Genomic DNA, 27,041 nt, shown 5'->3' with positions numbered 1-27,041 from the left:
AACTAAATATACACAATTCATGCAAAATAAAATAGTCTCACAATGCTATGAACATGAACTATGCGTATCAATCAATGGGAAATTCAAATTTTCAGCCACCAAGATCAAACATACTCTAGCACACCCAATAATAATTAATTTCAAAAAATCCAATACTTACAAATTCATCATTGCTCATCAAAATTCAATCCAAACTATCAATACATACCAACAACAAAGTCATTCAATGAAAGGATTAAAGTTAAAACTCAGAAATTAAAAGAAAAACATACCTTGGTTGACAGTTGAGCTCAAGAATAATTGGTAGAATGTAAAGAAATTAAGTGATGTGAATTTGAAGTGTGGTGTGTGAGTTATGTGCTGAAAACAAAATATAAGTGTGGAGCTGATATCTAGGTGTATTCTCTCTTTTTTTTTTAATATTAAAGAAACGAAAAGCTTAAAAAAAAAAAAAAAAAAAAAAAAAAAAAAAATCTATGAACAGATACTAATGCCAGCAAGATAGGAACTAGCGAGTCACGAACAGAGAGTTTTTATTTTTTTTTGTTTTAAAGAATTTTTAATTTTTTTGAAGAAAATGAAAGAAAGAAAAAAAATTAAAAGAAACAGAACGTTTTAAAAAATCTACCTAAACTAGAAACAGAAGGTTTTTTTAAGCAAAGAGAAAAAAAAATGAAATTAAACTAGTATTAGCTTCATCTCTACGGAGAAAAACTTCAGTTCTACGAAGGAAAAACAAACTAAACTAGAAAACAAAACAAAGAGAAGAGAGCAGTTAACAAGGAATTTTATATCTTACCCACGCTCTACGGAGCTTATCAAATGTTGTAGCAAATAATTGCATCTTCCATACGAGCGCAAAGTAATCCATTGTTGAGCTTTGTGCTCCTTGCAAAACAAATAAACAAAAGAATAAAAATCAAAACAAAACTATACAAAATATTACACTCCAAATTAATATTATCAACCGTTCTACAATATCAGCTTAAAACAATAATATTCCCCGGCAACGGCGCCAAAAACTTGATGCACTATTTATTAGCACTAAAAATTCTTGCAAGTATACAGGGTAGATCTAGTATAGCTAAAGGTCAGTACCGGGATATCGAACTCAGGGAATAAGATTGCAACTGTCTATCATATACTAAGCGTTATGTACTATTTAGAGACATATGGTTTTTGGGTTTGAATTTATAAACTAGACATAAAGAATAAATAAATAACAGAAAATATAAAAATAAATAAAATACAAAACAGGCTAAGGAATGCAGAGTTTTTAGGAATCACAATCAAAAGCTAAAATCCAAAAGACTTCCTTGAATTACGGTCTCTAGAGTTACTAAGCTATCACGTATGTAAAACTATATCTTCTCTCGAAGCATATAATTTGTAGATTGCTACCTAGAACCGAAGTGTCCTTCCTAGAACTAAGGCAACAACTCCTAAAAGCTCCTAAGATAATTTTGCTTCATTCAAAGGCTCAAATCTCTCGATTTTATTGGCAAAGACGTCAATTTCTCCTCTTTCAAATTAGACTACTCACTTCTCAGTTCTTGTAGTAAAATCCACATGCATTCATAAGATGGCCAGTCAAACAAATGTATAAACACAAGAGAAATCGAAGTAACTACAAGAGCTAACAAGGAAAACAATTGAATTAATAACTCAAAATCATAGCATATTACCAAAAGTTCTACAAAAGATGTTTAATACTCATAGACAAGTAAAACAACAAAAAGTACTAGACATGAAGAAAAACAAAACAAAACCCAAGGTTGAATTATGCAGTCTTCAGTCTTCTCTTGCCTGGATCTGCATAGCTCCGCTCCAATGGAAGATAGGAGAATAATATGTAGAATATGGTATGGAAGAAGTCTAGGGATGGAGAGGATTGGAGACTCTGAGATGAATATTATGAATTAGGTTATGGGGTATATATAGGATTGAAAAGGATTTATAATTTGTAGAAAAGTATCCTCCAAGTAATAGAAAAGATGGTAATTTCGAATCCTACAATTAATAGGAGAGATTTGATATCACAAGGCAACAATTTCTTTCCTTTCTTCAATTTCCGCCTAATTTTGATTGCACTGCCCAACGTTTGGAATTCATAGCTCGGCTGCAGTTCTCAGCCCCAACGGTCCACTCCAAGCGCACTACCGGTGGCCTTGATGCAGATGCCCAATTATCATTTGCCAATGCCGTTGAGTTATTCAGATAATATAAAGGATATGAAAATACGGTTTCATTTTTATTTGTCCTCTCCTGGATAAAGGCATAGCTGCGTGGGAAAAGCTTTTTACGTTGTTCTCTTCCACTCAAGTATATCAGTTTTTACTTCCAAGAAACGTCCTCCCTCTCCTAAAATAGTTAGGGAATTTGGAGACAACAATAAATTTAATGCGAGTTTGATAAAAATGAGTATTTAATAATTTTAATGCGAATTTCATACAAATTAATAAGATTAGAATGCATAAGATAAGTTGAAAATATTGAGATGGAACTTGCATATTTCAAATATTGAGATCTTGTATTAATTGATAAATAAAAAAAATATGAACAGATTATATAATTAATCCTTAAAATATTTACTTTTGAGTTTTGACAATTACCGTAGCCTAGTTTTTGATGGCAACAACCATTAAAGTGGCAATCTCCGAAGCCGGCATCACTCTTGCCAGGACAAAACGCCGAGCAGCCGCCAAGGACGGCACTTTCGTTGGATTGCAGCATCATATCATCACACCCGATTGCAGTGAGCACGTTTCCATATGGAAGCATATATGGAGTTCCCGAAAAGTTCACAGACATACTATGTTTATCTTCCGTTGACAGATCCTCATCATAGCAAGCTGAAATCGTGTAGGGGTTTAAGAGCCGAATGTAAGATTGATCGAATTCAATCACTTGTTTTTTCATAATGGAGAGGTAAGCTTTTGGAGGGTCAGTGGATGAGTCGCAGTTGATGTCAAAATATGGGTTGAGGCTGCAATTTTCGCCAACTCCAAATGGATATGGAATGAGTAAATCACCGCACCGGTCGAGGCATCCCGGTTTGGCATGAAGAGTGGCGGAGAGTAGTGATGGTGGGAGAATTAGGAAGATAAAGATGATCAGTTGTAGAGGTGACAAGTGAATGAGTTTTGCTATCATGGAAAAAAAACTTGGCTTAAAATAACTCACTACTTGACTTTGGAGACGAGCATTATATAGGTTTGGCATGTAGAGCGGCAGAGAGTAATAGTGGTGGGAGAAGTAGAAAGAAAGAGATGATCAGTTGCAGAGGACACATAGTGAGAGAGTTTAATTGAGTGAAAGTGCATAGGTATCATCAAAAAAAGCTTGGCCTAAAATAACTCACTACTTGACTTTGGACATAACTATTAAATACTTCCTCCGTTCCATAGTAATGGAGGAGTTTCTTTTCGGCACGGAGATTAAGAAAAATTGTGTTAGGTGAATTAAATAAAGAGAGAATAAAGTGAAAAATTAAAAAAGTAGAGGGATGAAGAGAGAAAAAAGTAAGAGAGAGTAAAATAGATATGAAAAAATGTGTTGACTTTTACTAAAAAAGGTTATGACCTTATTACTTTGGAACGTATCAAAATGGCAAAATAACTCTATTACTATAGAACGGAGGGAGTACGTATATAGATTTTTGACCGGTTCAAATATTTGACTAAAACATCTCACTAATTGACTTTGGTGACAACCTACTTATCTAAATAACTAGTGTATTGTCCATTTTAAGACATTCTTTAATTTTATTATCTCACTTTCACTTTAACTATTAAGATGTTCAAACGCTTGGCTTAAAATATCTCTCTACTTGACTTGGGAGACGACTAAGACTATTAAATAAATTGATTTTGTCAAGTAGCACCCATTGGAACATTCATAGATATAAAAGAAACTGAATTCTTTTAAACAACATTATGAAAACTGTTGACAGATGAAAAATATACTATAACTATATCATACATATATAAGGTATAAAAAGAGAACTAATTAATTAATAGTAGAGTGAACATCTTTTTTGGTCCATAAACTTTGTCAAAGTATCATTTTAGGTTCGTGAACTTTGAAAATATCATTTGAGATCTACCAACTATGGGTTAATATCAATTGAAGTATTCTTTTACTATTTTCAAGTTTTTCTGGACGAAAATACCCTCAATATCTTTAAGGGTATATATTTTTAATAAACTTATCATAATACTCATATTTTTTATAAATATCTTTACTATATATTTTTGATGAATTTTCTAAGTATAATTTGACCGTCAATATTATCACTTAGTTTTGTGACATTCAAGAAAAGATCCTTATTTGATTTTTTATTATTAAAGAAAAGTTGTTTATACAATTTTAAAATTCTTTAATATAAAAAATTAAAGAAGCAATTTTACTTGCATGTCACAAAATTAAGTGATCATATTGAAGGTCAAATTATATTTAGAAAATTTGTTAAAAATATATTATAAAGATATTTATAAAAAATATGAGTATATGATAAGTTTATTAAAATTATATACCCTTTAAGGTATTGAGGGTATTTTCGTCTAAAAAACTTGAAAGTAGTTAAAAATTACTTGATATGATATTTTAACCCATAGTTGATGGACCTCAAATGATATTTTTAAAATTCACGGACCTAAAATGATATAGTTAAGCATAGTGGTTTAGCACCTTATCCTTAAGCATAAACTTAAAATTTCGAAGGATACCTGGAAATACCAGTAGCGGATATCGACAAGGAAGAGAGGAGAGAAGCTATTTATCTAGAAAATGGATTTGATTTTTTAGAATTAGATACTCCCTTTGTCCTCCATTATCCATTATGTGTCTCACTTTGAATCTGAACGGATTTTAAGAAATATAGAGTTAAATGAGTTGAAAATGTTAGTCGAACGTGAACCCCACCTTTATATATTAGTTTTATAATAAAGTTTGAATGAAAGCGGATTAGTTGAATGTGAGTTCCATTACCAAAAGTAGTAAAAGTAAAGTGAGATAATTAATAAGGTACAGTAAAGGCAAAAACTGGTCCTGAATATATGCTCATTTTATGATTTTGGTCCTATACTTTATCTTTTGAATTTTTGCATCCTGATCCTACACTAACAATTCCTTCGCTCTTCGGATCAAAGTATCAGAATTTTTGCTTCTTTCCTCTTCTGTTTTATCAAGAGATATTGGCCTTTGCCCAGTAAGAAGCTCGACAAGAACAACCCCGAAACTATAAACATCGCTCTTCTCTGTGAATTGACTTGACCGAAAATATTCAGGATCAAGATATCCAAACATCCCTTTTAACTAGAGTAGTTAAGTGAGTTTGATATGTAGCAATAGTCCTCGATATTCCAAAATCTGATACTTTGACAACAAACTTTTCATCTAGGAGGATATTAGTAGACTTGATATCCTTGTGATAGATAGGCACAAAAGATGCAGAGTGTAAGTACGCCACTGCCCCAGCTATGTCTGCTGCGATTTTCAAACGCATGTTCCATGTACATGGAAATTCACTACTTGGATCATGTATTAGATCAAATAGTGTCCCGTTTCGCATGAAATCGTAAACAAGCAGAGGAACCTCAGTTTCCAAACAACACCCCAATAATTTGACCACATTCCTATGATTTATCTGTGATAGTATCACCCCTTCATTTATAAATTGTTCCAATTGATTCACCTCAACCAACTTTGATTTTTTTATCGCTATAATCTTACCATCATATAACATCCCTTTATAGACTGTGCCTTGCCCTCCTTGTCCAATAATTCTGCTCTCATTAAAGTTATCTGTAGCCACCTCCAACTCCTTTGCTGGGAAAACTTTTGTTTTTCCAAACGCACCTTTATTTGTCTGTTGTTGCAAGAGAAGACCACCATTTCGTTTAAAGAATTTAGCTTTTACCATAATTTTCTTTCTCTTTTGCCGCAATTTATACCATCGAGATTATAAGTAGAAATCCCAATCCAGATCCTATACTTATATGGAAACTTCAGAGTGAGAAAATTAATAGTAAAATTTACAAAATAAAAAGACGTCAATTGAGCCACATATATGATTATTACTTTCTTCCAAACAATAAAGGTTTGATTTGAATTGAAAGAATTATGTAAAATTCAAAATTTTATCACATTTTTAGGAGAACTAACTAGCATCTATATTTTCCAATTTAATCATAAATTGATGTATATATAATTGACAAATTTTATAACAAGGAATAGATCTATACCATCTATTTTTCCATTCCAATGATCCAGATTGATTATTTGGTTTGATTATCTTAAGTGAGTCATTTATTTTCAGGCGGTATTTATGAAAATGAGGTTTTGTTAGTTAATGGAGGATAATAAAGTAAGAGAGAGACTAAAATAGAGAGAAAAGTAATAGAGGGAATGCCAATAAAAGGAAATGACTCATTTAACTTCGGGCATCCCAAAAAGGAATATGCATAGCAATGGACAGAGGGAGTATCAAACAGATTGATATGAGAGTTGAAACATTATACTGTTACCTATGAAGATAATCATCTTGGTTTTGGATGGTGGCAGCGGAAGGTAACATGTGCCATCTTTTTTCCCATCACCAATATACCATTTTGGACATGAGCAGAGAAATGTCCCCGGAAGGTTTTTGCAAATTGAGTTTGAGGCGCATGTATTAGTTGTATTATCAGCGCATTCAATATCAGCTCAAAAGATAATCACTAGTTGAAAATTTGATAAAGCATAAATCTGTAGATGAATTGCCAAATAGTAAATTATTATAGCATAACAAGGCAAAAGATTAGAGGTTACCAACCTTGGCAGCCTGGATTGAGGTAGGGATTGCCTGTGTATCCTTCGGAGCAGTTGCAGAGGTACCCTCCAAGCGTAGCATTAAAATCAACACATTCACTAATGTTTCGACATACGAAGTTAGGGAGATCCTGCTGGGCTTCTTTGCAATTCATCCTTCCGATCCTCTAATCCAGTGCCATGCTTGGCTGAACAATTTGACCTTGGATCACTTTTGAGTAATTCATAAATGGAACTTGTAATGAACCATCTCCATCTTCATTGTTAGTGTATTCAATGAAATATTGGAACTTGTCCTTCGTTCACCAAGATCAGTCCAATTATATTCAAGGTACGATGTACCTGCAAATGATCCAACACATACTTCACTGTCTACTTATGTCAAGCTCTTTAATGGGGTAATAGAGAATGTTTAGAAACCAAACATCAACTGATTATTACCTCTTGGAATTGGTACTCTGCAGCAACCATCACCTGCATAAAATGTTGGTCCATACCTGCACAGTCCATACAAACTATCACCACCTGCATAGATCTGATTGTCAGAGCAAATGGCTGCGCAGCTGCTGCGTAAAGAAGTTCGCCTGTCTTGTCCAACAACCCCGTTAAGCATAACATTGCAGCCAATGGCGGTGATCGGTGATCCAGTTGTCATCTGATAATCGATACTGCGTTTTCAACAAATAGATTTTCAAGCTCCGCTCAACTTGATAGTCTGACTCTGACAAATTGAAGCAATTTGAAGATAGGTTCATGTAGTTGACAAGCTCAACTTGATAGTCTGACTCTGACAAATTGAAGCAATTTGAAGATAGGTTCATGTAGTTGACAATAATTTTCGATGAGTTCAGCTCAAGGATTTCAGCCTTGAAAAGACGGAGGAAGGGTGTGGCGGGGTGGGTGTCCTTGTTGCAAACAACTTCAAAAGATGGCTCCAAGAAGCAATTTGGACCCACACCAAATGGAAATCGAATCGATACTTTCCCACATTGATCCATGCATCCACTTCTGGCAGGTGAACTTGAAGAGGGAATTATTGCTGGCAGAGAAGCAAATGAGATAGAGCCAAGTTACCGCAAGCATGTATTCATAAGTGGTTTTCGTACTCCCTCCGTTCCATAGAAATAAGTGATTTGGAGTTGAATTGGTAAATTAAGCGAGAATGATTGTTAGTGGTGTTTGTTCACGTGGAAAAGTTTCCTAAATGGATATAGACTATTTTTATGGAATGGACGAAAATGAAAATATGGTCTATTTCTTTGAGACAGAGAAAACTTGAAATGAAAAGAACTAGGGGAGAAAAGAAACTAACTCTTGCATCCTCCCGGTAAGTAAGGATTTCCCTCGTACCCTTTTGGGCAGCTACATGTGTATCCTACAATATGATAATAGTCATCAACATAATCAACACAATCACTCCTTTGGTCTAGACACGCGTAAGTGCTAGAACTCTTAGCTCGGCTGCAGTTCTCAGCGCCAACGAGCCAGTCCAAGCGCACTACCGGTGGCCTTTTTGTTGATGCCCAATTATCATTTGCCAATGCCGTTTAGTTATTCAGATAGTACAAAGGATATGAAAATACGGTTTCATTCCAATTTTTCCTCTCATGGATAAAGGCATAACTACATGGGAAAAGCTTTTTACGTTGCGATTTTCTGCTCATGTCAATTAGTTCTGCTTCCAAGAAACGTGTTCCTGTGACAGTCAGTCAAAATCATATTTTAGAAAACTAAATTAAAATTTGTGTACGCCCTCTTTCTCCTAAAATAGTTATAAGGATTTGGAGACAATACTAATTTTGATGTAAAATACTAAAATTCATTGATTATGAGGGAAAAAAAACTAATTGAAATCGTCTTAGTAAATAATGAGACTAAGAAATCCGCATTTTTTGACCAATGGTAAAAGGTAAAAATGAGGTTGCCCCTTTAATAAAATTTGGATAAAGCAGGATTGCGGTTTAACTAATATTTTAGTTTTAGAGTATTATTATGATTTTTGAGAGACATAATGTCTTTATTATATTTTTTTTCTATAATTACATTTTATATTTAAACTAATGTATTCTACTCCCTCCTTCCACAAAAAACAGGGCACATTTACCATTTTTGACCGTGCACAAAAAACAGAGCACATTCATTTATGAAAAGTTTTCAGCAAATAATAACCCTACATATCATTCCTACTTCTCACTTACTTTTTCTCATTCTCTCTTATTTTTTACCCTTCTCTCTTACTTTATCAATTCTACATTAAAACTGGTGATTGTCCTATTCATTAAACCTTATCTTTCTCCAAATAAGTCCAATATGGTCATCTTCTTCCCAAGCTTCCTTCCCCAATTCACTGAACGAACCCCAATCTCATTTACCGCCGGTGTCGTTTATTCAAATTACCTTCTCATCTCAAGTCACCTTCTCATCTTGGAAGGTTCTCCACCACCACTCATTTCATCACAGGTTTTCTTCCTCCTCAATTTTTTTCGAAGGGGGCGACCATGGCTTTTTTCGGCCAACCCATAGGACAAATTCGACCCTCTTGGCTGCCGGGGAGGGGCGACCGCACCCTCCTGCCCCCCCCTGGATCCGCCACTGAACCCAAAGATGTCATGAAATTACTCATAGCAGTCGACATCAAAACAACGCTGCCCATCCTTGCGTATTTATCACGGTAGGTGACGTCCAGATTTGTTAGATCTATTGGCAGTTTCATGGCTACTGCTAAGTGTGTGAGAGAGAAATACTTGCAGGGAAGCCAATACTTTTTGCTTCGGAAGCCAATGAAAGCATCGGCCGCCATTGCAAGTGTGCAGACGGCAGAAGCTGCTGCAATATACATGCCTATCCATGGCATCGTTGAATCGAGTGATTCTTGCTCAAAGTAATAGCAGGAGTAGTATAATCCACGAGCTCGAAAGCTTGCTCGATTATTTCGATTTGTGCTTCTCTTTGATTTTGATTGTACCACAGAGTCTTAGTTCAATGAAAAGAGTATCAAGTCTTTGCCGTGTTAACTCAAGTCGTCCCTGGAAATTATGGTTGAATATTCCACCTCAGAAATATAGTCATGTCACTCATAGTTGAAAAACCTTGAAACTCCTAAATTTGCAGGCAACATGCCAATAACATTCTTCATCAAATGTGCAAGTCATGTATTCGGTAATTGTTTCGAGTCAAATCATAAACATATATACGAATTTAGGACCAATTGTGTGACAACTAGATAGTAGTTCAGCTGTGGCCTAAATTTATAATAATTAAAAAAAAAACTGAAGAGTAAATTCAATTACTAATCGAGATCGAGTATACTGATATTCTAAACCTTAGAGTCCACAATCCAAGCCCAAGGCCAAGCTACAAATTCAGCCACAAAAACTTGTCCACGGCAAAAAAAAAAAAAAAAAAAAAAAAAAAAAAAAAAATTTGTCCAGCCTAATAGTGGACAAGCCATAGCCACAAATCACATTATTTTTTCAATTGTTGGTATATTTTAATTCAATTAGAATAAAAATTATCAGACTATAATAATTAGGAAAAAACGCATAATTTAATAGAAAAATTAAATTCAAATCTTCGTTGTATTACAAGAACGGAAAAATTATACAACGAAAATTATCGACATCTCATATTTTGAAAGTGGAATAAAGAAAAATTTAAAAGAGTGAAGATTGGAATGGTGTGAAAATAATGAGAGGAATGGGTATATTTTTAGGGGAAAAAAAAGAAAATTCAAAAAAAAAACAACAAGAAATTCGATCTCGGGCGGGAGCCGCGGCACCCTATTGTGGACGCTCTTATTGCCCGATTAGCTAGTATTCGATCTTATAAACTCAAGCATCGGGAGAGGTGAATCTGACACCCGATGAATTCGTTGGATTTGAATTCGGCCTACTCTATATTTCTTATTTTTGGCTCTTCTCGGTATGAACTGACCGACCTCTTATCGCAGCAATATACATTTATCCACGGCTCGTTGAGAAGCCAGCAGTATGTTTCTAAATCAAGTTCTCCTGTATAACTGTGTTCACCTTTTCCTTCAGGTCGTACATGTGACGGACAATATCAAACTACAGTTGCACAGTGGCGTATCCAGTATAGGAATAAGTTGTACCCCCAAAATTTGAGATCTTTACTATATATTGTCGAGCCTTTGTAAGGAAAGCTCTATTGGTTAGTAGGAAAATACCTCTTATTCTTCATACTCACCCAAGTTCTTCCTTGGGACGGAGGAACCGAGGGAGTAGTATTTTGTTTGAATACAAAACTTTCAATATTTATTTATATTTACTACATTGCTTTTTTTCTATTAGAAAAGTAATAGATATTTCCTTGAATAATTTATATTCATTATTATATTTTTGCTAATAAGATTTACAAATATTTTATCAATTATTTGGTTATTATATATTTATTTTTCTTGTAGTAGGGTCATATTCTAATTCTTATAGCACCCTAATCTAAAATTAAGACCAAATCTCCACCCTTGGATTTTAAAATGAGTGGATAAGATTAAATCTTACGAATCTCAATAAATAGTAGACAAAATATCAACAAAAGGGTAATATCGTCATTATGTTATAATATGATAATTTTCGTGAATGTTTTTTTATATCAATATAGTGTATTACAAATATAAAAAATATGGCATAAGAATATCAACACTAGTACAAGAAAATATCAACACATATTTATTGAGATTTTTTCATGGTTTTATTGAGATTTTTTGATGTATTTGTTGATAAAAATCTGTTATCAACATTTACGAAAACTAAAATAAAAAATATCAAATTTCATCATCCGAACGTCGTCGGAACATATGCAATTGAGATCTCGTTGGAATCCTTATAAAATTATCTTTAATTTGGTATATTTTTTGTGAAAAAATTATTTAAATCGAGAGAGTACGTAAATTTAAAGTTTTAAGATGATTTTAATGAGAGGGAATTGACATTAATACCCTCTAATTTTATTTATTAATTTTCGTAATTAAAAGTATAATCCATGTGACATTATTTCAACCACTAGATCTTTTAATTTAATGGCTAAGATTTAGTATTAGTTTAAGATTGCTAATTAGTTAGCAATTGAACACTCCCTTATGGTAGTAATTGCAACTTTGTTCCAATAATTTATATTCAAAAGATTTACTTTAAGGATATTTTATTACCACTATATAATTATTATATTTATACTAATATAAAATATTCATAGTTAACAAAAATATCTAAATAAGATATTTTCCACTAACAAGACAAAAGAAAAATGATCCGATCGAATTTTAAAGCTTCAAATCGATATAAATATCGCACCCCCGAATTAAAAATCGTAGATACGCCACTGCTGTTGCAGCCGACAATCCGAACAAGTCATCCTAGGCCCCACTCGACTTGGCTCTAATACCACTTGTTCAGATTGTCGACTGCAACAATAGTTTGATATTGTCCGATTTGGTCAATAATCTACATATTTTTCAAAATGATCCTATATTTATCAAAATGTAATATGTGTAATCTTAATGGACTAGATAATTTAGGTCACTCAATATGTGGGTTTGAATGAGTTTTCTATTGTCACTCTCTCGATATTTTCACATTTTTTTTGTCAACGTCAATTATGGTGGTTTTTATGTTCTCGTTGTACATGACGTCGGAGCACTTTTGTATGTATCACATATTTAGGGTTTAGTTTTATCTTAGTTTTATGATGGTTTCACCGATTTTGGTTCATTCAACTTTTTTTGGTCTTAATTTGTGAAGCTTTCTTTGCCAATTGGCCTCTTTTTTTTCAAATCTATACTACTTTCAAATCTATATTTTAAAATTCTCATTGAACTAAAGTCCAATACCATAACGACTAAAAGCTTGGTCTTCGTATGTAGTGGTGGATGAATGATGATGGAAGACTCTGATGCACCACATAATTGTGCTTGAGAATTCAGCGTATTAGTTGTTGACAATTCCACCTTATACATGTAGTAATGTCCCTCGAGCCACTGTAGAATACTGCTGCATCAATTGCAGCTAGATTGCTTGCTGTAATTAATCAGATGCCTATCTTAATTTTGCTTCCTAGTCGCCTATGATATATTTGTGGCTTATGAAGGAATTAATGAAGACATTTTTGCAGCTCAAATGCTCTATATATTGAGCTAAATTCTATTCATAAGGAAGTGTGCAAGAGTTACAAGAACAGTCTCCTAATTTTATGTTTAGGGCCCAAAACCGTGATAGTTTCTGGGCTCATTTGTTAAAGCCCATGCGAGAGTAGTCCACCTAGAGTTTGCAATTTGCATGGGAAATGGACATCTCACCTTGGTTTGTTATGACTTTAGTTAATTTTTTTATACTCCCTCCGTCCACAAAAATATGTGCAATTTCTATTTTCGTCCGTCCACAAAAATATGTGCATTTCATTTTTGGAAAGTTTTATTAATTTAATAATATAGGTCCTGCTAACCATGAACACTACTTTAATCACCGTTCTCCTTCAGTCCTTAGATTAGATTTATCTGTAAATTAGAGAATCAAATATCTAGAATAAGCTAAACAACTCCTAATTTTATCTTCGCAAGATTTTAATAGTGTAAAATACTATACTTGTGAATAATACGTGGGCCATGGAGTTAAAGGCCCAATACCATGATAGTTTCTGGGCCGAATTTTAAGGCCCAGCTAGAGAGTTTGCATGGGAAATGGACGTGGTCTTGCTATGAATTTAGTTTTAGTTTATCTTTTTGTTAGTTGTTGTCTCCGACTCGATTTCCTTCCTAGATTAAATTTATCTTTATATTAGATTTTTCATATAGGATTAGTGTTAACTTGTCACCTTAGTCTTTCGAACAACATGTTTTTCATATAGGATTAGGGTTAATTTGTTCCACATTGTCCATACATATGATTTTAAGAAGCAAAAGCATATAAAAAGTTATAACCAACATAGATAAGAACACACATTTTATTTTGCAACTGAAATCCCAAAACAGATAAAAGTTATAACCACACATTATTAAAAAAACAATGGATAAATTACACGAAAATTAGTAGTACTAGTGTACTACTATACTAGTATATTAATATGAACCAGTGCCATGGATGCCCTCCACTCAGGGACGGATGCAGCTCATAGCTAGTACGGGCAAATGCCCCACCTCAAATTTCATCACATATATATAAAATATACATTATAAAATTAATTTGTTGTAGTTTCTCACTATTTGCCCCTCTTGAAACTCTTAAATTTTATCTATGTATAATTTTGCCCCTCTTTATATAAATTCCCGGCTCCGTCCCTGCCTCCACTCGTCAATCCTAGCAGCTTTCTCCACATCCAAACTCGGAAGCTCACGCTGCTGCAGAATTTGAAGAATCTCATTGCTTTCACCAAGAATCTCATCCAAACTCGAATCGCAGCTCTCCTCCCACCTTCTTCCCTATCTCTGATGTCCTCTATGTGACACTTCAACTAATGACTTTCACTAGATTGGTGAGATTCACTTAAAAAAAATGTCAGCGATGGAAAATTTTCGCTGCGAATTACCGACGGAATTTTCCGCGGGTGAAATATTTCCTTTTTTAATTAATGTATTTTTCGTCGGTAAAAAAAATTACCGATGAGCTCTTTACCGACGGATTAGGGTCTAAGGTAAATTTTCTGTCGGTAAAGAGCTCGTCGGTAAATTTTTTACCGACGGAATTACTGACGAAAATGCATTAATTAAAAAAGGAATTAAATTACCGACGGAAATTCCGTCGGTATATCGTAGCGAAAATTTACCGTTGGTGATTCCGTCGATAATTCGTAGCGAAAATTTCCCGTCGGTAATTCCGTCGGTAAATTGACATATTTTTGTAGTGATTGTGATAGATATACTCTCAAATAGCGCGTCACCACCTTGGTTCTCGCCATCTCCCATTCCTAGCAAGATCGTCTTTGTAACCCTGTACAATGAGTTAGCAGCTATAACTCTAACAGGCCAGTTTAGAGGGTTCTGCATTATAATATCACTCGTCTGAGGCATAAAATCTGTCACAATCGTTTTTGCAATGTTAGAAAGGTTTTGAAGTGTTTCCTTGTGTGTTTTGCCTCTCACTCTCGTGCTCTTGAAATCTATCTCATCCCATTTTTTGTACATTTCAACACCATCCCAAACCACTACTGCTGCTTTTCTGATGCTATCTAACTCCGGATCTGTCTAGTGTTTCCTCGATAAGCTTCACGATAGGCAAGCCCTCGCTAATACAGACCAATAACTGGTTTGCATTCTCATCATCAATGTTGTGCAGAGCAATTGAAATGGCTGTCAAAGTCAGCACGGGCAGAGACCAGCAATTTGGAGGTTCTTGAGTATGTAAGCTTGGAATTTGGGTGCTGTCAAATCGTCCCACCCCATTGAAGTTTGAAAATCTGTTTAGAATTTGGATCAGATCCTTGGGCTGCTTTTTTTCGCCTACTTTTATCAGCTTATCTGCCTTGTTGCAGATGTTGTTGAGGATTTTAGAAGGCAATTGTGGCTCACCTTCAAGTAGAAGAACATATTGGTTAAAACCAACATGTGCTCCCACTGAAACAGGTTTTCTATTCTTGCAGAAACAAAAGAATAACTGTTCTAATAAATATAGCAGGGAGGAACAGAACTAGTTTGGCAGCCAAAACAAAGAGAATCTGAACCCCGATGCAGAAATTCAGAACAAATCTTACAGCATTGCGAAGCAACTTCTTGCATACGCGGTTTTGAAGTTGAGAAGGAAGTGATCTGTCTCTCCACTCGACCAGCCTCCAAGTCCAGTACTTGTCAACCTTGACTTCATCTCTGAAGCTCTTTCGTTCCGTCTCAGAAATCTTGAACCACAAAGCAACGAACCATTTCAACAGAGGAGCAATAGTTCCCATTGCCACTCCAATAATCTGAATGATTAAAATCCATACTACAAACCAGCTATAATTCGAAGTAAGAACCTCTAACTTTTTGATGAGACCAGCATCGTACTGAAAATCTAATTTTTCAATCCAAACGCTTACGAAAAATAGAGCTGCGAAAACACACAAGAGCCCAGAAATAGAAGAAATGGCAGACCTTGCGTGAACAAACTGTGGGCTGCTAGTTGCAGCCATCACCCAATACGCTTTTACTATATTTTCAAGTTCAACACTGCTAAATCTTCCCCACTCTACTCGTCTATTTGAGACCGATTTGTGCATTTCATTATACTTCAATCCTACTCCTGGAACCATCAACGATACAGAACATAACGCCGCAAGGAAGAGGAGCATGATGGCAGTATATGCACTCCGTTGAGACTGAAGCACATTTAGCATAGGTCTGGCGCTATGCATCTGAAGAAGAGAATGTATACATTTCCAGCAATAGTGATGACTAAAATGCCTAAAGCTGCCATGTTTAGTACATTATCGTTATTCTCCGTAGAACCCAATGATGTCATGAAATTATTCATAGCAGTTGACATCAAAACAAGGCTGCTAATCCTTGCAAATATGTCAATGGCGGTCATTTCCAAGCTTGTTAGATCTACGGGTAGTTTCATGGCTACTGCTAAGAGTGTGAGGGAGAAAGAGTTGAGAGAGAAATACTTACACGGGAGCCAATACTTTTTGCTTCTTAAGCCATTGAAAGCATCGGCCGCCATTGCAAGTGTGCAGACGGCAGAAGCTGCTGCAATATACATTCCTATCCATGGCATAGGTGAATCAAGTGAATCTTGCTCTGCAGTAGTATAATCCATGAGCTCGAAAGCTTGCGCGATTGTTTCGATTTCTGCTTCTCTTGGATTTTGGTTGTACCACACTACCACAGACTCTTGGCTCAATCAAAAGAGTATCAAAAGAGTCACTGTAGTTAGTACTTGTCATATCAAAAGAGTTTTTTTCCAAGCTTGTTAGATCTACTGGCAGTTTCATGGCTACTGCTAACACTGTGAGGAAGAAAGCGTTGATAGAGAAATACTTACACGGAATCTAATTCTTTTTGCTTCTGAATCCAACGAAAGCACCGGCCGCCATTGCAAGTGTGCAGACGGCAGAAGCTGCTGCAACGTACATGCCTATCCATGGCGTTGTTGAATCAAGTGATGCTTGCACATCATCCATGAGCTCGAATGCTAGCTAGCTAACTCTATCGTTTTGATTTCTGCTTCTCTTTGATTTTGCTCGTTATTACCATATACTACCAAATGCTATTTCGATTAAAATTATATGCATCTTTCTTTTCCTTTGAAAAAGTAGTGTCAATCAGTCGACATTGTCAGGTTAGTTGGGTCGACTCTCATCTTTGATCAAAGACTTTAAAATGCTAGGTCTGGAACATGCAACGTGTATGGGATAGTACTCCCTTCGTCTCCGCTATTAAATATCTCATTTTTCTTTTTTCGTTCGTCCGCCAATAAATGTCTTATTTCACTTTTACTATATTTGGTTATTAGACTCTACTTCCACTAACTCATTCCATTCATATTTTATTATTAAACTAATTTCTTAAAATTCGTGCCGGTCAAATACGAGACATTTACTTGTGGACGGAGGGAGTAAAACACAAGCCGTCATTTGCAATCAAGAATAACTTTTCTCCATTTCATTGTTGTGCATAAAAATATGTTCTCGCATAATAGTCACGTATTAATTGAAATAATTTTTTTGAACAATATATTTAAGAAAGTTGTACTCTGTCATAGTAGCAAAGTAAAAAAGGATAGCATAAACTAAGTAAAGGGGCTATTTTTGGAATGGGCCATTTGGGTTATATTTTCAACTCTAACTCTAAATTTTCAAGTTTTGAGCTAACCCATCGGGCCAATCAACTTCAAAAGATTTGCTTATAATTTTCTTAAATATGAGGAGTATATTTTTAATAATAATTTTATATCTATAATAAATGAATAAACATACAAATGAGTGTTATTTTAACTTAAAACTAGATACTAACTAGCTCACAGAAATACAAAAATACTACTACATTTTTATCCTAAATAATTATTAGATTTTTATTTAATGTCTCACATCAGCTGTGAGACTAATTGGCATGGACTCAGACTAGTCTTTTTGGATGAATTCTTTTGTTTAGTCTATAACAATCAACATTAAGACCTGATAAAATATTTATCACCATAATTCTCCTCGTTATCTAAGAACATGGCGTTTTGACCCACATATGGTTTAGCCTATTAGGAAGTCTGGGTCATGCCAGAGCAATCATCAACAGAACATATAGTTGGAACCATTCAACTTAACAGTGGCCCCCGTCTCCCCGACATAAGGTTCAGAATCATACATGATGAAAAAATAAGGCAGAAAGCAAACCCAAATTTCTTCATTTGTTTAAGACTAAAATATACCTCTAAAAGTGGATGCCTATAAAATGCTAGCAACGTGTGGAACAAGCAACGTGCATGTCGATGTTTATTTTATCTCAATCAACCACGACCTGTCTTTTCTATCTTCACTTTTATTTATTTTTAACTTTTTATTCTTTTCTTTTCATTGTACTCTTTTCGTTTTTTAAAAATAGCAACTATTTCCATTTTGGACCGTTTCTTAAAAATAGAAATTTTAGAATCTTTCTATTTTAAGACATGGACCCCACAATCCACTGACTCTACTTTCACTACTTTTTCCCTTTCTCTTTCTTACTTTACTCATTTTTCTTTTCCTCTCTCTTACTTTACCAATTCTTCTCACTTACTTTACCAATTGTGCATTAAAACCGGTGTCGTTTCAAATGTTTCTATTTATTGAATGCGGAGGAAGTATGATTTACTTGCACTAACTAAATCCCGTTGGAAATAATAGAAAAATATGAATCTCATTAAAATTTTGGAGAGAATGGTATAACATGCATGTCCTCACTGACCCTTCTATGAAAAACAGTAGCAGTTTTTTGCCCGTTTTTCATATTTTTATTTTTTTATCATTCAATTCATCCTAATTTTCATCTATAATTACCCAATTCATATATAACCACTGTTAATAAGACGGATTTTGCCGAGCGAGAGTGCCTGAACGTAAAGACTATGAGTATTATACGCTTACCGTCGTTCAAGAACATGATCTCTAAGGATTTAGGGTCAAGCTTGTTTAAACATAATTTTCTTTCACCATTAAAATCAAACTAATGGATCCTAACTTGATTTAGAATTACTTCAAGTCATTTTACTTTCTACTCAAATAAGGATTATGTTTAATTTTACTCTTCCTGCAGTTGAACACTTCTTAGAGAATCACATATCTAGAATAAGCTAAAAAAAATCTCCTAATTTTATCTTCTCATGATTTTAATCGTGTAAAATACTATACTTCTGAATAACATATGAACTAGAGATTTAAGGGCCCAATACCATGATAGTTTCTGGGCCGAATTTTAAGGCCCAGCTAGAGAGTTTGAATGGGAAATGGACGTCTGCATGTACAAGCGTTGGTCTTGCTATGAATTTAGTTTTAGTTTATCTTTTGATTATTTTATTAATCACTCCCTCAGTCGCCCAAAGTTTGTCCTATTTTACTATTTTCGTCAGTTCCACAAAGTTTGTCCCCTTGGAATCTTACTAAAAATAGATATTAAATACACTTTGAATCTCCTCAGTATGGTACCCTCATTCCACTACACACCTTCATTTAATACAAAGTCAAATAATTTCTTAAAACCCGCGACGAGTCAAATTGGGACAAACTTTTGGGGACGGAGGCAGTAGTTTGTTAGAGCATCCGCAATAGCGGACGAACGCACACCCTAGCGACCGGCTAGTGGTTCAGGCGTGTCGTTCGTCCGCTATAGGAGTCGGCGAATGCGGTCGGACGAACAGGGTGGATGAGCGGTCGTCCGCGGTCGGAGGGCGTTAGCTGATCGCTCGTCCACTATTGTGCGGCGTCGATTGGCGATCCGCATTTTTAATTTTTAATTTTTATTTTTTTATTTCAACTCTATATACGGCTTCTTGCACTTTATTTCATTTACACCACTCGTGTTAACGAGTTTCTCTTCCTCCTCTCTTCGTTTCTCATACTAGTAGATAAAAAATGGCTAGTGATGGTGATACGCGCAGCGAATTAATGAAGAGTTGTGAGCCTATATGTCCGGAGAGATAAATCAATTGGAGCAAGAGTTCTTGCGCCAGCAGCAGCAGCACTGGCGGTCCCTCGCCCCATCTATCATCGAGCAGTAGTCTATCGGGACCACCTTGGTGTCCACAAACGGTTGTTTGACAACTACTTCGCTGAGGAGCCGCGGTTTGGGGAGTCCTTTTTCCGGCAGGGTTTTAGAATGCACCGACCGCTATTTCTGAGTATCGTGTCGGCTTTAGAGCGTCGATACAAGTATTTCCAGTTCAGGGAGGATGCAATCAGATAGTTAGCCTACGGAGGCGCGGCCGACATGGTGAAGATGTTGCCGGTCCAAGCCACGGTGTGGCCACCGCCAGTGTACGAATGGGGATACCCCGGGGGTTGCCTAAAGGGTCCAAGCATTTGCCGATATTTTCCAACAAGAAGCCATATTCGACTCCAGGATGATATAATTGAAAAGTTATGGTCGCGTAGGATTGCACGCTGATATCTAATGTAATATGTTTGAATCATTGTTTTTTTTTACTAGACTTTTTTTTTTGGATTGTACTAGGTAATTTTTTTTTATTTAATGAAATTATTATTGCACTTTCTCCTTATTCGTGCCGAATTTATAATTCTGTATTTGTGAATTTGTTTGATTGTCTAGGGCGTCGGCTAGTCCTAATGCTTGGTTGTGGGAAGACTTGTGGAAAGTCATAGTGATGTGGCAAGAGGTATATTTTGTTAGTCCTAATACTAGGCTATTGGTTAAGGCGTCCTATTATGGATGCTCTTAGTTGTTGTCTCCGACTCGGTTTCCTACCTAGATGAAATTCATCTTTATATTAGTTTCTTAATATATGATTAGGGTTAATTTGTTGCCTTAGTCTTTCGAACAACATGTTTTTATATGACTCATCAAATAGACATGCATCCCAGTCGTGGCGTCAACTGTCGTACACTTAACCATATATATTTTCTCAATATTGAATTGCTAGTTTTCCATCATCTATGCATACGATTTTAAGAAGGAAAAGCATATAAAAAGTTGTAACCAACATCGATAAGAACATACATTTTATTTTACAACTGAAATTCCAGAACAGATAAAAGTTATAACCACACATGATAAAAAAAACACCATATAACTGAAATGCAATAAATTACATGAAAATTAGTACTATACTATATATCCAGTGCCATGGATGCCCTCCACTCGTCAATCTTAGCAGCTTTCTCCACATCCAAACTCGGAAGCTCACGCTGCTGCAGAATTTCAAGAATCTCCTTGCTTTCACCAAGAAGAATCGCTGCTCGCCTCACACTTTCTTCCCTTTCTGTGATGTCCTCTCTGTGACACTTCAACGTTATGACTTGCACTAGATTGGTGAGGCACACTGCTAGAATATTCGAGATGGTGATGGATATACTCTCACATAGATCGCCATCATCTTGAAGCTCGCCATCTCCCATTCCTAGCAAGATCGTCTGAGTAATCCTGTACGTTGAGTTAGCAGCTATAACTCTAGCAGGCCAATTTAGAGGATTCTGCATTAGAATATCTCTCGTTTGAGCCATAAAATCTCTCACATTCTTCTCTGCAATCTTTGAAAGGTTCTGAAGTGTTTCCTTCTGCATTGCGCCTCTCTCTCTCGTGCTCTTCAAATCATTGCCATTCCATTTTCTGTACAAGTCAACTTCATCCCAAATCACATGTGCTGCATTTATGATGCTTTCTAACTCTCCATTTCTGTCGAGAGTTTCCTCGATAAGCTTGACGATGGACAAGCCCTCACGAATACAAACCAATAACTTGGGAGCATTCTCATAAGCTATGTTTGTAAGAGCAACTGAAATGGCTGCCAAAGTCACCACGGGCATAGACCAGCAGTTTGGAGGTTCTTGAGAATGTAAGCTTGGAACTTGGCTGCTGTCAAATCGTCCTACACCATTGAAGTTTGAAGAATTCTGTAGAAGTTGGATCAGATTCTTGGGCTGATTTTTTTGGCCTACTTTTATCAGCTTATCCGCCTCGTTGCAGATGTTCTTGAGGATTTTAGAAGGCAATTGTGGCTCACCTTCAAGTAGAATAACATATTGGTTAAAACCAACATGTGCTCCCACTGAAACCAGTCTTTTGTTCTTCCAGAAACAAAAGAAAACTGCACCAACAAATTTAGCAGAGAGGAATAGAACTAGTTTGGCAGCTGAAACAAAGAGAATCTGAACCCCAATGCAGAAACTCAGAACAAATCTTAGAGCATCACGAAGTAGCTTCTTGCAAACGCGGTTTTGAACTTGAAAATTAGTAAGTGATCTGTCCCTCCACTGCACCAGCCTCCAAGTCCAGTAGTTTTGAACCTTGAGTTCATCTCTAAAGCTCTTTCTCTCCATCTCAGCAATCTTGAACCGCGAAGCAGTAAACCATCTCAATAGAGGAGCAATAGTTCCTATTGCCACTCCAATCAACTGAATGCTTAAAATCAAGATGACGGACCATTTATAGTTTGTAGTACTCATATTCTCAAGCCTAATAGTAAATGTACTGGCCCTATAAAAGTATGCATACAAAATTATTGCCAAAACTAGAGCTGTGAGAAGACACAAGAGTCCAGATGTAGATGAAATGGCAGACCTCGCCAGAACAAACTGGGGGCTGCTAGTCTCAGCCATCACCCAATACGCTTTCACCAAATTTTCAAGTTCACCACTACTAAACCGTCCCAACCCTACTTGTCTATTTGAGACCGATTTGTGCATTTAATTATACTTCAATCCTATGTATCTTTTGGCTCCTGGAACCATCAACGACATACAACATAACATCACAAGAAAGACGAGCATGTTGACAGCTGGTGCAACTTGTAGGGCCAAAGCCACAGGCTCATATGCAAATTTATACATCTGAACAAGATGAATGCATAAATTTCCAGCAATAGTGATGACTAGAATGCCTAAAGCTGCCATGTTTAGTACGATTTCAGTACTCTCCATGGCACCCAAAGATATCATGAAATGATTCATAGCAGTCGACATCAAAAGAAGGCTGCTCATCTTTGCAAATATATCAATGTAGTTGAGTGCCAAGCTTGTTAGATCTATGGGCAGTTTCATGGCTACTGCTAAAAGTGTGAGGGAGAAAGCGTTGAGAGTGAAGTACTTACATGGGAGCCAATACTTTTTCTTTCTGAAGCCACTGATTGCATCAGCCGCCATTGCAAGTGCACAGACAGCAGAAGCTGCTGTAATATACGCGCCTATCCATGGCATAGCTGAATCAAGTGCATCTTGCTCTTTCTTAAAGGGTGATGGGTCTTCGCATTGGGAACTCATGATGTCGAAAACTAACTCTATCGATTTGATTTGTGCTTCTTTTTGGTTTTGGTTGTACCACATGTTAAAATTCTAATATCTTGTCCCACATCGGCTTGGTGATGATCCTATTTCTTCTATATAAGATGGATAACCCTCCCCCTTGTGAGGCCTTTTAAGGGGTGTGTGAGGCCTTTTAAGGGGTGAGTGACTCATTTCTAATATGGTATCAGAGCGGGCCCAAGTCGATGATGGATTTATTTCTTTATCTCTTCTCTTGCCTACCCACGTCGATGATGGATTTATTTCTTTATCTCTTCTCTTGCCTACCCACGTGATGGAAATCCGATGTGTCATTCCGGCCCACACGTGAGGGGCGTGTTAAATCTCTCTATATCTTGAAATCCGATGTGTCATTCCGGCCCACACGTGAGGGGGCGTGTTAAATCTCTCTATATCTTGTCCCACATCGACTTGGTGAGTGACCCATTTCTAATACCACACATTCTTGTTTACCAACATCTCCTGCTATTTCAATCAAACGAGTAGCAAGTCTTTGCCGCGTTAACACAAGTCGTCTTTGAAAAGTAAATTTTTCATTAAAAGTCCGACGTTAACACAAACGAACTGAATTATGGCTGAATCAGCAGAATTAGTTGCTGACAATTTCCACCTCATTAATGTAGTTAGCAAATGCCCCCACAGTTCAGTTTATTCGACAGGGTTTGTTGACAATTCCATCAACCCCATACATGTGAAAATATCCCATAAGCTTGTAATACCCGCCTCTTAAGTCGCCTTAGCTTACAAATTTTTTTTTTTTTTTTTTTTTTTTTTTTTTTTTTTTTTTTTTTTTGTCGTGCTTAGGAACGCATGCCATCCTTTAGATGTTTGTTAATGTTTGATTTAGTTGTTAACCTTGGCTGATATGCCTAACTAAACATTAAGTTGCGAAATACAAATGAGAAGATTCTATGTTAGAAGGATTGTGAACCTAGACCGCACTCTGACTTTATGTTGTCCCATTTCACTTTCACCTGCGAGACTTTTGTCCTAGGCTTCTTCTTTTAAATCATGATTATTTTTCATCCCTTGACTCTAAGGTGCTATTGAATCACGTTTAGATGCAGTCACTATCATTAGGAAGTTTGTGGTCGTGACAAAGCTAGATGCAAAAAGCTTGTGAAGAATAATGTTGCATTTTGATAAAACTAATATTAACACCCGTACTATGCACGGGACATAAGATTTTCAAATATTGAATACAAATACCAATGAAATTATAGAAAATAAGAATTTAAAACAATAGAAAGATTTACAGAAATAAAAATGTACTTATCTAAGAAACTTATATATGTTATCAATTGCTAACTCATCATTTAATTGCTAACTACAACTAATTTAAGACCATCGGATTTTAGAAATCTTGTGGCCTATAATTTGTCATGTGTAATTTTATTTTTTTATTTTTTAATTTAAAAAGATAATAACAACTATCAAATTTAGGTTTATAAACACAATGTCAATATAGTCTATAAAATATATCAACACCAAGATATGAGAATGTCAACACAGTTTCGTATTGACATTGTGCAAGCATTATATTGACATATTATGATAGCTATTGTGATATTACCTGCTTCTTAAAAAATATGAAAATTTATGAATTTTTTTTCAAATTTTGACATCGAAACATATATGATAGTTTAAATCATCTTTAATTTGATATATGTAATGCGAAAAAATAATTTAAATTGAGACAGTTATATGCATTTAAAGTTTTGAAATATTTTTTAAAAGTTAGTTATAACTAATTTGTTATTGACATTAATACCCATATTGACATTTTTTTTACATTGTATTGATACTCGGAATTGAATAATCTTAGCCCTTAATATGGGTTGAGGCTACAATTTGGCCCTGACTCCAAATGGATATGGAATGAGTAAATCCCCGCACCGGTCTAGGCATCCCGGTTTGGCATGTAGAGCGGCGGAGAGTAGTGATGGTGGGAGAAGTAGGAAGATAGAGATTATCAGTTGCAGAGGCCACATAATGAATTAGTTTAGTTGAATGAATGTATTGCTCAAGTGTAGTGTTTTAAGTAGAAAAGCCTGGTTTAATATATCTCATTGCTTGACTTGGGAGACGGCTTAGTCTATTAAAAAAATCAATTCAAATATTTGATTTTTAAAAGATTGTAGTAGCATCCAGTGGAATATTCAAACCTAGAGTATATATGTAACAATGAGAATTGAATTCTTTTAATAAAATTATGAAAATCAACATGGTTAGCATACGTACCTGCTTCCTTAAGCATGAGATATCATGGGAAATCAAAATAATTATGAAACTAGTAGTATTCGTTTTTAAGTTAAAAATTGTGATTGTTGTGGCTTGATAGGGGAGAAAGGAGAGAAGCTGAGACAAATTAGAAAATGGTGGATTTTGATTTTTAGAAAAAAAAAAGTTTTAAAGTTTCAACAACGTCGTGTTTAATTTATTGGAGTGGTGCCACGTCAAATTTAATTTTGTCGTATCAATTTAATTTGTACGATAATTTGAATTGTGAAATCATCACAACAATATTTAAATTTATGTATTAATCCAAAAAATAGGTAAAAACCAAGTTCCCCACTCCCTTTTAAAAACGACAAAGACCATAAAGACTAAAAGTTTGGTCTTCTTAATGGTAAGTATATTTGTAGATATTTGATTAGTAGTTGAAAGATATTTTGTAATCACCTCTTACATTGTTATACTGGCGTCTGGACGAATATATTTTCATAAATCTTGTACTATTAATTTTTAGAATTAAAATAATATTAAATTATGGAATTTATGATGATGTTAGAATAAGAGTTCAGAATTAGAAGGAATTTTAGTTAGATTAGGATTATGTTGGTTAATGGTTTTTCCCTACATATGAACAGGTTTTCTCATTGTAATTGTGAAGTCTGCTATAATTTTTGTCTGTAGTGAAAGATCCACGACTTGTGCAATATTGATTACTTTTCGTAATTTGTAATTTCCTAGCAATTGATATAACAACGTAATTTACTTTCACCATTAACATCAAACTAATGGAGCCTAATGTTGAGAAAACCGGGTAAATTTTCTCTCAATAGTGAAATGAACCGATTCAGTAATTTTAGAGTTAACCCAATGGGCTCTACTTCGATAAAATTACTTCTCCAAATAAATTCTCTGGAAAGACTGGTGGGGACACTGTCCTCTCTTAATTACCAAACTCCAAACAGAATTTATCAGTCGGTGTACAAAACACTACTACAAAACCCGCAAATAATATTGAATACAATATTACAATAGAAAAGCAAACCCAGAAATAACTGCGGAACAAAATAATTAATAAAGAAAAAACACACCCGAAACTTTGATAACGAAGTTCGGCCAAATTACCTACGTCTCCGAGCACCCTCTGAGCCCACTTATATTTAATGGAGAAGAGATTACAAATTCGGGATGATCTACAAAATGAGGGGTGAGCTCCTTTTATAGGCAGCCACTCCCCCACACTATTGATAACCCACCGATGTGGGATAGAAACTTTTGACAATTAGTCAAAGTTTGTAGGCAAACTTCAGTAATGGCAATGTACTCTGCCTCTGTCGTAGACAAAGCTACCGTTGACTGCAAGGTAGACTTCCAACTAACTGGCGCACTTGCTAAAGTGAATAAATAGCCAGTAGTAGATCTTCGCTTATCCAAATCACCAGCATAGTCGGAATCACAATATCCAACTGCAAAAAGACCAAGTGATTTATCCTGAACAGCAAACCAATATCTACAGTATCTTTGATATACCGCAGAATCCATTTCACAGCTTGCCAATGACCCTTGCCCGGATC

The 27,041-nt window shown here is 35.5% G+C and overlaps 3 protein-coding genes and 1 long non-coding RNA gene across 4 annotated transcripts; 1 reads left to right on the top strand and 3 right to left on the bottom strand.

The window, feature by feature from the left end:
* Window positions 1-5,290: 5,290 nt before the first annotated feature.
* On the bottom strand, window positions 5,291-5,923 carry LOC125189667 (putative wall-associated receptor kinase-like 11). The gene has a single exon (XM_048086922.1). It carries the CDS (start codon window positions 5,921-5,923, stop codon window positions 5,291-5,293), a length of 633 nt encoding a protein of 210 aa, XP_047942879.1.
* Window positions 5,924-9,137: 3,214 nt separating this feature from the next.
* On the top strand, window positions 9,138-9,824 carry LOC125186070. Its single transcript, XR_007170356.1, has 2 exons — window positions 9,138-9,481; window positions 9,561-9,824. It is a non-coding gene; the product is annotated as an uncharacterized LOC125186070 (long non-coding RNA).
* A 5,157-nt stretch (window positions 9,825-14,981) lies between these two features.
* Window positions 14,982-16,914, bottom strand: LOC125189666. The gene is made up of 5 exons (XM_048086921.1): window positions 16,818-16,914; window positions 16,215-16,612; window positions 15,766-16,143; window positions 15,508-15,714; window positions 14,982-15,389 (listed from the first exon to the last, which is right to left on the bottom strand). The coding sequence occupies exons 1-5, from the start codon at window positions 16,912-16,914 to the stop codon at window positions 14,982-14,984; spliced, it is 1,488 nt and encodes a 495-aa protein (XP_047942878.1).
* Window positions 16,915-21,045: 4,131 nt separating this feature from the next.
* LOC125189665 lies at window positions 21,046-22,533 on the bottom strand. Its single transcript, XM_048086920.1, has one exon. It carries the CDS (start codon window positions 22,531-22,533, stop codon window positions 21,046-21,048), a length of 1,488 nt encoding a protein of 495 aa, XP_047942877.1.
* Window positions 22,534-27,041: the final 4,508 nt, after the last annotated feature.

Source organism: Salvia hispanica, chromosome 5, assembly GCF_023119035.1.
Source record: "Salvia hispanica cultivar TCC Black 2014 chromosome 5, UniMelb_Shisp_WGS_1.0, whole genome shotgun sequence".
Classification (NCBI taxonomy): Eukaryota; Viridiplantae; Streptophyta; class Magnoliopsida; order Lamiales; family Lamiaceae; genus Salvia; species Salvia hispanica.
The sequence above is the reverse complement of the archived record's forward strand: the minus strand, read 5'-3'. Positions and strand labels throughout refer to the sequence as shown.